Source organism: Haliaeetus leucocephalus, unplaced genomic scaffold, assembly GCF_000737465.1.
Source record: "Haliaeetus leucocephalus isolate CR32 unplaced genomic scaffold, Haliaeetus_leucocephalus-4.0 Scaffold545, whole genome shotgun sequence".
NCBI classification, from domain to species: domain Eukaryota; kingdom Metazoa; phylum Chordata; class Aves; order Accipitriformes; family Accipitridae; genus Haliaeetus; species Haliaeetus leucocephalus.
In genome coordinates, this window is record NW_010972981.1 from 3,751,323 (window position 1) to 3,763,653 (window position 12,331).

General features: G+C 36.2%; 1 protein-coding gene across 1 annotated transcript in view; it reads left to right on the top strand.

The window, feature by feature from the left end:
* Positions 1-11,890, top strand: part of PACRGL (PARK2 co-regulated-like) — a 12,219-nt gene extending 329 nt beyond the window's left edge. Inside the window, exons 2-8 of the mRNA XM_010576890.1 lie at positions 1,752-1,909; positions 3,450-3,517; positions 4,590-4,680; positions 6,430-6,564; positions 8,277-8,384; positions 9,408-9,488; positions 11,689-11,890. Of these exons, the coding sequence (XP_010575192.1) occupies positions 1,752-1,909; positions 3,450-3,517; positions 4,590-4,680; positions 6,430-6,564; positions 8,277-8,384; positions 9,408-9,488; positions 11,689-11,745 (698 nt within the window). The 3' untranslated portion in view covers positions 11,746-11,890. The remainder of the gene's footprint in view (positions 1-1,751; positions 1,910-3,449; positions 3,518-4,589; positions 4,681-6,429; positions 6,565-8,276; positions 8,385-9,407; positions 9,489-11,688) is intronic.
* The last annotated feature ends 441 nt before the right edge of the window (positions 11,891-12,331 follow it).

Genomic DNA, 12,331 nt, shown 5'->3' on the forward strand with positions numbered 1-12,331 from the left:
GCCGGGCCGGGCCCCGTGTGTCGCCGCCGGGTCCCCTCCTGCAGCCCCGCGGGGAGTCCTCGGGGCACTGAGCGGCCGCCCTTCCCCAGGGGCCCGTAAGAAGCGGGGATACCGCTGCCCGCCGGTCCGGCGCTCTCCCCTCTGGCCGCCTTGAGGTGGGCTTCCCCGCGAGAGAGTGGGAGCCGCGGGGAGGGGAGAGGGGCCCGAGGAGGGGCGCGCGTCTCCCTCCTCGTCGCCTCGCTGGGTCTTTTGACGTCCCACGGTGTTCGGCGGCTCTGCGGTAACTTGCCAGAGCTTTGCTGTTCGAGCCTCTTGGCGGTTACGCTGCTCGATGCCCCTTACCTCGTCCTTTCTCTGCCCTCGCTGCGCTCCAGCGGAGTTGACACTCACCAGGGTGAGGGAGCTGCCTCGCCTTAAAAATCCTACTTACTTTCATTCCACCTTTCTTAAGTGACTTGTAGGATCCGAACTCCGGGCCGCACTTTTCCTCCTTTGAAAGATGTCTTTTAAAGGGGCTTTTTTCTATTTCTGTTTAAGGATTTCTGTCCTTTGCTTGAAGTCTGTCATCTGCCAGTAGGATGGTTCACTTCTGTACCAAACCTTATATGTCACTTGTTTGATTCACAACTATACTTCTGCTGTCTGATCTCTCTACAAATGCGTGTGGCTCTCCCAGCTCTTGACTACACAAGAACTTTCATCTCGCTCTGAAGCCTGAGACCTCTTTATGAAAAGTCCTTTTTCCACTCTGCCATCTCCTCCTCTGCCAACACGTAGGCATGTTATCTCAGTTGCATTTTTACAAAACCGTTATCACTGTCCTTTACGCCTGTCTTCACTTTTGTCCCAAAGGGCTAACATGGTTCCTGCCTGTTGTCACACCTTTTATTGTTTACTTTCTCTGATGGTACAGCCCGTGACTTTTCAAATGCATCTAGATTTTGTTAAAACCTTAGTAAAGTCCTTGGCCTGTATCTTGATTATTTGTTGGAAAAAAAAATAATTTGAAAACATCTGCATTAACTTCTGAATACTTTTCTGAGAAGAATATTTATGTTGTTACATTTACGTTAGCAAGATGACTGTTCACATTATAAGCAATTGTACATTTCAAAGGTTGACACTGATAGCACTATTTTGTGCTATATAATGCTAATGTCAAGAACTTATCTGGTGGTTTTATAGTATAAAACCATTTTGATACTTATTTTTCTGGTAGTTAAAAATGTGTTTTATAACTAATGTGATTAGAGTTTTGTGATAATAAGCCGGCACTTACAAAATCAGTAAATATACTTTCTATGTTATTGTTTGTCTTTTAGGGCTTCCAATTACTTCTGGTTTTAATGATTTGCATTTTACAAACAGAATAGTTCCCAAGTTACAGTGCTCAGCAGAGCAGCCCATAGTGAAATCTGGGCACTGTAATGCTGCTCAGATTTTTGTAGGCTACCCTAGAGGCAGACTGTAGCTAATTTCACTTTTGCTCAGGGTCTCAAAGTACAGAAGTAAAGGGGAGCAGTGCAGGATTAGGAAATGCGTGCATTTGAAAGGTGGAGTGACAAGACTGTCAAAATTATCCCATACACTGTGTAGGATATATAAGAATAAGCATTTCTTTTCTGGTACACTTACTCAGATTTTCTTGATGATTGTTCATGTCAGTCTTTGGACCTGGGGATTCTAACCCTTGATATTCTGTCATATAAGAATAAAAATTATTTTATGTTTTTAATCTTTTTCTGTTCTAGGAAGCAATGTTCTAAAAATGTCATCAGGCATCCAAATAAAACCAAAGACTGCAGTACAGAAAAGCAAGACATCTTCTCCTTTGTCGTGTTCTCCAGAACCTGCAATAAAACCACAGCCAAAGCCTAGTGACAAGCTGAATCCTAAAACTATTGATCCGGTATGTATAGGTAGTGGGTTTTCTGTTTGTTTCTTTAAAACAGGTCTCTTGTTGGAAGAAATTTCCTTACTTTATGAAATACATGCAGGGCATGCTTCTTCTGGTCCTGTTTTGTAAATGTAAACTTTTGTTATTAATCATACATTCCCTAATTTCTAAGCTCAAACGCCTGAGGCGTAACATGTTCATTGCTTTTCTGAAAAAGGGGGGTTAGTACAATTGTGGCTTGGATGGTAACTTTTTTTATTTTCTATGTACTTTTGCCCTAAAAAGAGATCTAGAGTGAAGAGTTAAAAAGAGTTGGGGGGAGGGGTTGTACAGTTATAAATTTTGGCACCTGCTGCTTTAGAGGAACTGATCTCAGTTATGCAATGAAACCAAGAATCAGGTAGCATCTTGAAGATCATCAAGACCTCATAAAATCTAGCAAATTAATTGCTAGTGAGCATTACTTGAAACTCCCAAGTACTGTAAATATGTAATACTTTGGGAAGAATTTGGGCTCTCGGGAGAAGACTGATGAAAGGAGTTATTTCATGGAAGTCCTGTGTCTGGAGAACTAGCTTTGGGTGGGTGAATTATAGCTCACCACTGGACCTTATCAGCCAAACAATTAGTAATGTCACAGCCTTTTTGGAAAACAAACTAAATGCAGGAGCATTTTGGTGAGGTACAAAGGCTGAATATTTTCATGTGGGCATTTTTTTCTTGAAACCTTTTTGCAAGTAGTACAATGACTTAATTAAGCCAAGAAGTCATCAAATCATGCACACAATTTTAACAATATTAATGTAGGGTCAAACATTCAAAAGATAAAAATTAAGATTTCATGGTATTTCCTGCTATATGCTTTGTGATAAGGTGTTTAATCTGGGAAGTATTATTGAGTGGTCATGCTAATAAATAATATCATAGTTTGTATGTGTAAGAAGCATGTATATGATAAAAACCAACTTTGTGCAGGCTTTCCTCCCGTGAAGCTCCTAGTTTCCTTCTCCAGTGTGTCCTTCCTAGATTCTCACTCAGTATGAACCTCCCTGCTGATTTTCAGTGCCCTCATACCATTTGCCCAACATCTGGTGTTTCTCCCACATCTTGCCACCTTGTACTTTTGTCTGTACTCTGATCAAGATGGAATTGGAGTAAATCTGCCTTCTGCGTGTTACTAGTAAAACAACAATAAGAGCATCAAGAAACTGAGAGGTCCTTAATCTGTTGAGGAGAGAACCCATAAGACTTCAGTGTTAAGATTTGCACGAGGAAATAGAAAAATTAGGGTATTCCATCAGGAGAGCATTGATTCTACATTATTTATTAATTTTCACAACTTCCTAGTCAGACAATTCCGAAAAGTAGTTTTCTGATAAACGTACCAAATACATGTTTTTCACCCCATAGCTGCAGTTCTTTTTTTGATTAGTTTTAGAATCATATGACTGAGTTCCTTTTTTGGTAACCTGCAGTTTTAACATATTCATAATAGTTATCAAACATTACTGTTATGAATAAATAATGTTTTGGGTTTTTTCTGTCCTCACAGTTTGGTGCTTATTCTCGACCACCTTCTGCATTTGCTGCTATATACGCTAAAGGTGGCATTCCATGCAGGTGTGTTGGTTTTGTTTATTTTTTTACTAAATATATATTATGGTTAGGTAGAATTACACAGATTGAAATACATTTATTCATGTTTGATCTTTTAGTTAGGCTGTTTGATTCCATTCATTTCTGAAAAGATTTCTGATACTTAACTCTTTTCAAAGCGGAAAGCAATTCTACATGTCTTCTTTGAAATTGTCTTATTTTGGTTCTTTTTTTATGCTGTGTTAATACTGAAGCTGCATTTTTAAAGAATAGCTAGATATTTGCAGATTTGGTTTGCTAAATCTCTTTCATGAAAGAAGTTGATTTCTTCAGGTAATGGTGTTTACTCCTCCCCACTAATAAGGGACAAAGATAATAAAATTAGTGCCATTTTAGTAAGTAGACATCTTGCAGTCTTTTTTTGTCTGATGTAAGTAGTATGGCAACATTTTCTTGAATATTCCAATTCTGTAGTTGTCAGCAGTATCAGATATTATCAAAACTACTTGTAAGTAATAATTTGTGGTATTTTAAGTTACTGTTGTCTGTTATATATTTGCCTAGATAATAAGCATTTTAGTGTTTTATCAAGTGAATGCAGAATTACTTAGCACAAATTTAAGTAATCATTATACATGTATATACATGTATAAAATAATCATTAATACATGGCCTTTATTTATATCTTAGGAGTAACTGATGAATTCCAATATGATTTTCTTTCAGTTTCAACTGATTTCCCTTACCAATTGTTATTTGAGGAAAATGTTTCTTGATATTTATCAAAATAAGTAACTTTACAAAGGGAGCATCTTCTGTGTTGGTATGAGAGGCATCTACAATTTTTATAATTTTTATTTTCTGATTTCTATGTGATTGGGAGCAGAATTTTGAAAACTGCCATATTTGGGAATTATAATAATTGCACTGTTAAATACCATTAGACATTTCACTAAGGAGAGCGGTATGTATTGAGATTGTGTATATAATATAGTAATATTGCAAACCAATTGGTGATATATTTAAAGTTAATAGTGTTAGCAATAAATTATGTATCATTATATATTAATTTATTAAAACTTTATTCTTTATATAGGTTAGTGCATGGCTCAGTAAAGCACAAACTGCAATGGGAATGCCTTCCTGAAACTGTTCCCTTTGATCCTCTTCTTGTAACATTGGCAGAGGTAAACTCAATTTTCTTGCAAAGTTAAGAATACAGGATTTCCTAATTGCAAATAGTATTTTGTAACAAGCTAAGCTGGCTAACTTAGATTCACCTACTAGGGAAATATGAAAAAAACATTTGTGAGGATCTTGTAAGAATTAAGATGGTCAAGAACAATGCCATTTGTAGTTCTTTAGTTAGAGCATTCTGGGAGAGCTAGGTAGAGCTATTTAATCCTTGACATACTGGCCAAATACGAGACTGCACCTCAGATTCCCAACTGTCAAATGAAATAGTGAATCCATTTGTGGCTTTGCAGGTTCTTTTGTAAACAAAATAGTTTTGATTCTTTTTGTGTATAAAGCCTACCTATTGAAGTAAGAGTATTCTCCTCAATAGACTGAGCTAATACAGTGGAAGTAAGATCCTGTAAATAAGTGAAAGAGAAATACTATACATTATGTTCAGGCTTCTGTTTTCTCAGCATCATCTGTGACATTTATCACCAAATATGTTTCAGGAGTCTAAATAAATGTTGAATCCAGTGTGGTAGATGGAATAAAGTGCATAGTTTAGAGGTGGCTTTTGTTTTTTTTTTTCTTTTAAGATTGAACAAAGCTGTCATTTCCTAAAGTAACCTAGAGCTCCTATGTCGTGGTTTAACCCCAGCCAGCAACTAAGCACCACGCAGCCACTCACTCACTCCCCCCCCAACCAGTGGGATGGGGGAGAAAATCAGGAAAAGTAAAACTTGTGGGTTGAGATAAGAATGGTTTAATAGGACAGAAAAGAAGAAACTAATAATGATAATGATAACACTAATAAAATGACAACAGTAGTAATAAAAGGATTGGAATGTACAAATGATGCGCAGGGCAATTGCTCACCACCCGCCGACCAACACCCAGCTAGTCCCTGAGTGGCGATTCCCTGCCCCCACTTCCCAGTTCCTATACTAGATGGGACGTCCCATGGTATGGAATACACCGTTGGCCAGTTTGGGTCAGGTGCCCTGGCTGTGTCCTGTGCCAACTTCTTGTGCCCCTCCAGCTTTCTCGCTGGCTGGGCATGAGAAGCTGAAAAATCCTTGACTTTAGTCTAAACAGTACTTAGCAACAACTGACAACATCAGTGTGTTATCAACATTCTTCACATACTGAACTCAAAACATAGCACTGTACCAGCTACTAGGAAGACAGTTAACTCCATCCCAGCTGAAACCAGGACATCCTATTAGGGAAAGAAGAAAGACTTCAGCCATAGTGCTTTAAATCTTCGAGTTCTGCCAGTCAGGTCTTCACTAGAAGTGCATATTTGTACCATCTACAAGTTTTCGGTGTTGCAGAGGGGCATGTGTGGTGGTGTGGTGGTGGGTGTATTTCCTTCCATAGTTCACCTTCTATTTTTATTTGTTTTTCCTTCAGGGTACGAAAGCCATTTACAGATATAGCCTATTCTTGTTCATGATCTTGTTGAAAAATTATCTTGGGTAGTTAGATTAAAGGTAATGAAATACAAACATTGATTGAATTGGCAGTATTCATAATGTGAGTTTTAATATTCAATGTTCCAAAAGAAAAATAAATAAGAATATTCTGTGAGCAGAGTTGTACTCAATGGCTCCACATGGTGGAGTTAGTGTATTTTATGTTTTGAACTAAAGTAACAAAATCTAAACATTATCTTGCTGCTATGTGGAACTTTTTTAATGTGTTTCTGTTTAAAACAAGGCTCACTATTAAGCAAATATGTTTTACATTTGCAACAGGGTCTAAGAGAGACAAAACATCCCTATACATTTGTTTCAAAGGAGGGTTTTAAAGAATTACTTATGGTTGAAGGTGCTACTGAAAAAGCAATTCCCTTGTTGCCTCGTCTGGTTCCAGTGTTAAAGGCTGCATTGGTATGTCTTACTCTTCATGCAGAGATTTTAATGGGTTTGATTTTTATTTTTTTCCCTTGTGCTGGTGAGGAATACATGGAAAATATTGTGATAAATCTATTGCATGGGCTTTTGGTTTGGGGCTTGGGGGGTGGGAAGAGTTTCTTTTTCTCATGTTAACCCTGCCTTGGTTTTATTAGCTAAATATGTCTTTAACTGTAAATTCAGATGGGCAACTCCTTGTATAGCTGTATGTCAGTAGCTATGGGCAAATTCTGTGGAAATATTCTATTAAAGATCTGAATATAAGCAGAAATAAATATATGTATTGCTGGTGGTTTTATGTATCCACATAATAACATGCAAAAAAAAATAATTGAGGTGAAGTAAAATGGAGATGTGGGAATAAATACTCATCTGTTACATTTAAAAATTCAAAACATGCTACAAAGATAAAACAGAATATGCCAATGAGGGAAAGGGAAGAATACAGTTAAAATGTTTGAGGTCATATTATTAATTTTTAAAATGTTTTTAACTTTTTTACTCCCTCAGAGAATAAAGAGAGGTAAAAGTATTGGCCTCGAAGGTAATCATCTCTTTTGGATCTTTTTCATATCATTCAGAGCCCTTTTCTGGTTCAGCTACTTGCTGTCCTTTAATCTAGCTGTGTTCCAGTTCTGGTTTTATACAGATGGCTGACAGTTTGAAAATTCTTTGTGATCTCAGATCAGAGGTGTCATAGAAGATCAGAATTGTGCGTTATCAGTATCTTTGGTATAGTTTGGAAGACAAAATTAGAAAAAGTTATTGTTGTCTGTTCTTCCAATTACTGCTATTCATCTGATAATTTTTATTGTTGCACTATTTTGGTATAAAGTCTTGTTAAACCTACTACACAAGCAGTGGATGACTTCTAGTTAAAAAAAAAACCAAACAACAAAACAAAACAGTTCAGGGCCCAAACGTCAGAGTGCAAAAATAACTGTTTAAATAAAGGTCAGTATTAGTACAAGAACAAAATTAATTGTTCTGAATCAATTTGTCTGCTAAAGCAAGAGTGAGATATCTAAACCATTAGAGAACTCAGGTATAGAAGAACCTTCCCATGGGGGTAATGAAGATGACAAAGCACCCTAGAAGCAGATAAGAGCCTGATAATTGCTGGCAGATGACAAAGCTGTAGTTGGCAGGGGACTAAATTAATTTAGTCAAAAAGTCATTGGCTCCTGTGTTTCTCCAACAATGACAATTATTGTTATGAATTACATAGAAATTACCCTGAATTCATTACATTTGTAACTAAAATGTTGTCTCCCAGTTTCAACATGTCCACGTTTGAAGGGTTCTTTCTAATATGCTGCAAAGCACTGAAATTGTTGGTGTAGTAAACTGTTTGTTTTGCCTGCCGAATTTTTTATTTCATCAATAATAAATTATTAGTTTCTTTGTCTCAGAAGAAATGCAAGAGTTTCACTGACATTTTGTGGATATTTTTGTTTTCTACTTTAAAAACATACTTCTGTTTTTAAATGTTACCTCTGGATAATAATATTCAGCCATATTGTACTTGTATTTCTAAACTTGTAACATTATAACAATTAACAGTTGCACAGTGGTTTTAATTTTTAAAAATACTTTATACAATCATAGTGTAGAGATTGCCATTTATGGAGAGCTTGTGCATTTATCTGAGTATTACTGACAGGATTTTCTTTTTTCCCCCTCGGAAGGCCCATTCAGATGATGAAGTATTCGGAAGGGGATTGGATGCTTTAGTTCAACTGAGTGCTGTTGTTGGCCCATCTCTTAATGATCATCTCAAGCATCTACTCACAAATGTAGGTTTTGAATGCTGTAGTAAAAAATCATCTGTATTTTTATGGTACTTCTGTTGAGATGTTTACTATAATATCTGCACAGATACAGTGGAGGACTCAGCAGTTCCATAAAAAGCATTACTTCATATATTCCTCTGTGTAAGTAAGTCCATCATTCTTTAATAATATGGTGACTTCCAAAGTTCTAGCAAGGTCCAAAAACTGTTGTTAATGTAAACTGGAGAATAATGGAAGTGTTGTCTCTACTATTTAAAAAAGATCCAGCTTCAAGCCTGAGGTGAAATAGATGCTATGTTTTGAAGGGAAGTTTATGTTTATTGCAAAATGAGGTTTGCATTTTAAGTGTGAATATTTTAAAAAATCTGTGAAAGTTTCAACAAATCAACATAAGCAAATGTTTCCACTTTTTCAGATGGGAATTCTGCACAAGGAAGTATTCATTACACAAACTTAGAGTGGAATTATGGAAAGTGTTTTTATACTGAGTCCTTCTGTAGACATCCTTCCTCTGTTAGACCAGCTTTTCATGGTTTCGTTTAGCTGGCTTCCAAAGTACAGGTTTAGAGCAAAATAAAAGGACCTTTTAGACATACAATGCAGAAGAGAGAAATTGCAGTAGGTTTTTTTAAAAGTATTTCCACTATAATAAATCTCTTTCAGTGCACGTGAAAAATGTGTTAACCCTTCATATGGACAACACTTTAAGAATGACTGTTTTTTAAGGTTGATACCTCTTTAAAATTTGTTTGCTAAAAGACAAAAAAAATTAAAATAAGTATTTTTTTGGCTAACAGTTGAGCTTTCTTTGAATTTATGTTTCTCAGCAGTTAACATTTTATTCATTTTGCCTTGACTGAGTTCCATACTTTGACATCAGTCACAAGCTATAAAGTGATGTTTCTTTTTGGCTTTAATTTTCCAAAGATAAGATCAAATAAACTAATAAAATAGAATTATATTGGCCTCTTTGCATATATTGTACTATATTGTGCAAGAAACCTTTTTATTTTACTTTTCCAATAGCTTTCAAGGAGATTAATGGACAAGAAATTTAGAGAAAAAATTACCGTTGCTTTACAAAAGTTGGAACAATATGGTGGAAAGGTGAGTTGATCAGATGATTATTCTGTAATCTGCACATTTGACTGCAACTTTGCCAAAACAACTTCCATCTCTGGCTTTCAGATTAAGAACCCCATTGTGAAAACTGTTTATTTTTATGTGTCATAACTATTCATATTGCATAAAACATAGGATTTTGCACTGTGGCAATCAGCAGAGTTGTGTTCCAGTCCGTAGTAAAATAGTTGGTTTAGTCTGTTTGATGTATTGAGTGGTAATAGAAATGACATAAAATCTACTCTCGGTAATCCATATTCTGCCAGTTAGGTTTTGTTGTCTCCCATTTTTTATCTCCCACTTTTCATTTGTATTCTCTATTGTTTTAATCTCTGAGCAGGAAATACAGGAGTATGTCTCAAGTAAAATATTGCAAGGGATCCATCCATACATAAGAAGCTGCATGGATGGACTCTTACAGCACAGCACACCAAGCCCTGTTCAGGAGAACTCCTTTTGGGGAGCAAGCATGCATCCTTGTGGATCCCTGCCCTTGATATTTGCTTGGAACATTTTATTGTCCTGGGTGGGAAGCTTATGCAGACTTAGTGGTTAAATGAGATACTTGCCGTTCTTGGAAATTCTCCATTTCTGTAGAAAGTCTAAATTTTTTTTCCGGGGTTTGAATTGGTGTGACAGATGGGTTACTTGCGTGGGGTAGGATCCAGGATGCCTAACATAAGTCCTTACTTCAAGTTAGACGTTGCAGGGAAAGTAGATGCTTATGCTGAGTAAAACTTGTGAGCTTCTTGTGCAAACCATAGGGTAGGCTAGATGCCTATGAAGAGTGATCCAGGAATTCACCACGTATCAACTAGTAAATAGCTTCTGGCCCCTTCTGGAGTATTGACACTTGACTCGGGCTGAATATTTGTCTTGCTTCAATATGCCTGGGATGCAGGCTTTGTGTTCCTTTTTCTGAGCCTAAATACTTTTCTCAACAGGATTTATCCTTGCTAAAAGATACTTTTTGCTGTTATTGATGATGCCTGCCCATTCCCACTAATGGCTTATTATTTAAGTTGCTTACTGAGGAAATCAGATATTCACATTCCAGCCCACCCTGGTTAACACGGAGGTTAGATCTGCAATTGCTATAAATCAAAAACTGCTTTAAGTAATAGATGGCATTCTTCTGCTGAACATTCTGTTGCTATTTTCTGTTGTGTTGTACATTGTGCAGAAAGGAGGAGAGAAGAAAAAGTGAGAGAGTATTGGCTTGAATATTCATCTAGAAGAGAAAATGTTTGCTTTCTTGACCCTATGAACACTTGCATGTATTATATTAAATGGTCATTGGTAAAGAATAGGAATAACCTAAAAAGTAGGGACCATAAATATAGGTCTACCAGTTCTGAACTTGTGTGCCTTAATCAGTAGGCACCCAAGTAATCAGTAGGCACCACTTCATTTTTTTTGTGTGTCGCTCACATTCATTTAAGGGCAGTAGCAGTGTTTGTAGTACAGACTTGAAAAACATCATGACAAATAAAGAAGTATGAGAGTTTTTTATTTATATGTAGTGAGACAAGAAAAGGAAAATTACTTCTCATCTCTTACTTGATGTTCTGAAAATTTCAGTCTAGATAATGTAACTAATCCAGTGAATCATTAACCTCTAATTCTTCTGTCTGTCCCCTGATTTCTTGTAGTCTTACCAGTTTTGTGAGTAGGTCTTTCTGTGTGTCTTTTAAAAATACTGTAATAAGATAAAGCAGAAAACTGGAAACAAACTCCTAAATTGTTATTACAAGCAATATTATATAATCCAACTAATGAATTTATCAAGTTTCTATTCTAAATGAGTTATAATGTATATGATTCTTACTTTTACTGGAAGTCCCTTCCAGAATATCACTCCTCTATTTAAAAATCCTTATTATTTCATGTCTACGTTTACACCCAGTTTTAGGTTTTAGTTATAGTTTACATATCTCTTCTCTTGGATGTTTACTCTCCAGCATTAGTTATCACAATGCTCCATTTTTTCAGTTCATTATTTTCAGCCCTTTTGACAGTAAATTTCTCAGCAAATACTAACTTTTTAGTTTTCTACTTTTTGATAATAACAAAGATAACTAAGTAAAAGTTGTGAATTATACAATCTATAGAGACTATATAATACTCTCATATGTAGTGCTAGTGCTCCTTATTTTGTTTATATTTGTTTTATTTTCATCAACAGGCAACTGTGGCTATCATCAAATCTAAAATTCCAACCTATTGTTCTATCTCCTCTTGAACAAGAAAACTCCAGTGATTTGTACTGTAAGGTGAAGTTTGGAAAGAAACTGCCTGTGAACATCACTGACACTTCTTATGTGGGGTATGATATACTCTCTTAAAATAATCACAATTCTTCAGTATGATGGAGAGTGGGAGAAGTCCTATCAGTTTGTGAATATGTAATTATAGAAGACGATTTAAAATAATTGTCTCTGTATTGGCTGCTATTTCCATATGCATTGTGCTTACAATGACATTGACTAACTGGCTATTATTTCAAAAGCAGAATAAATATTGATTCTTATTTTGTTGTAAATTACAATTTTCTTTAATATATCTGCAGTGCCTAATGTGTTTTGTACATTTGTGTGATGCAAAATAATTTGGCTGTAATTACTTAAATAGTAACTAACTTGGTGTTAAATTACATATGTATACCCGCTTTTGAAACACATAACTTATTTTGTGCCACAGGCACAGATGGGTGCAGTTTGGGTTCATCAGGTCTTAGTGGGTTAGACACAGAACTATGAGAACTCATCTAGCCTTCTTGACAGTCAGCTTTTAAAGGTATGAAGCTGAACGCACTAAACAGGTGGCAT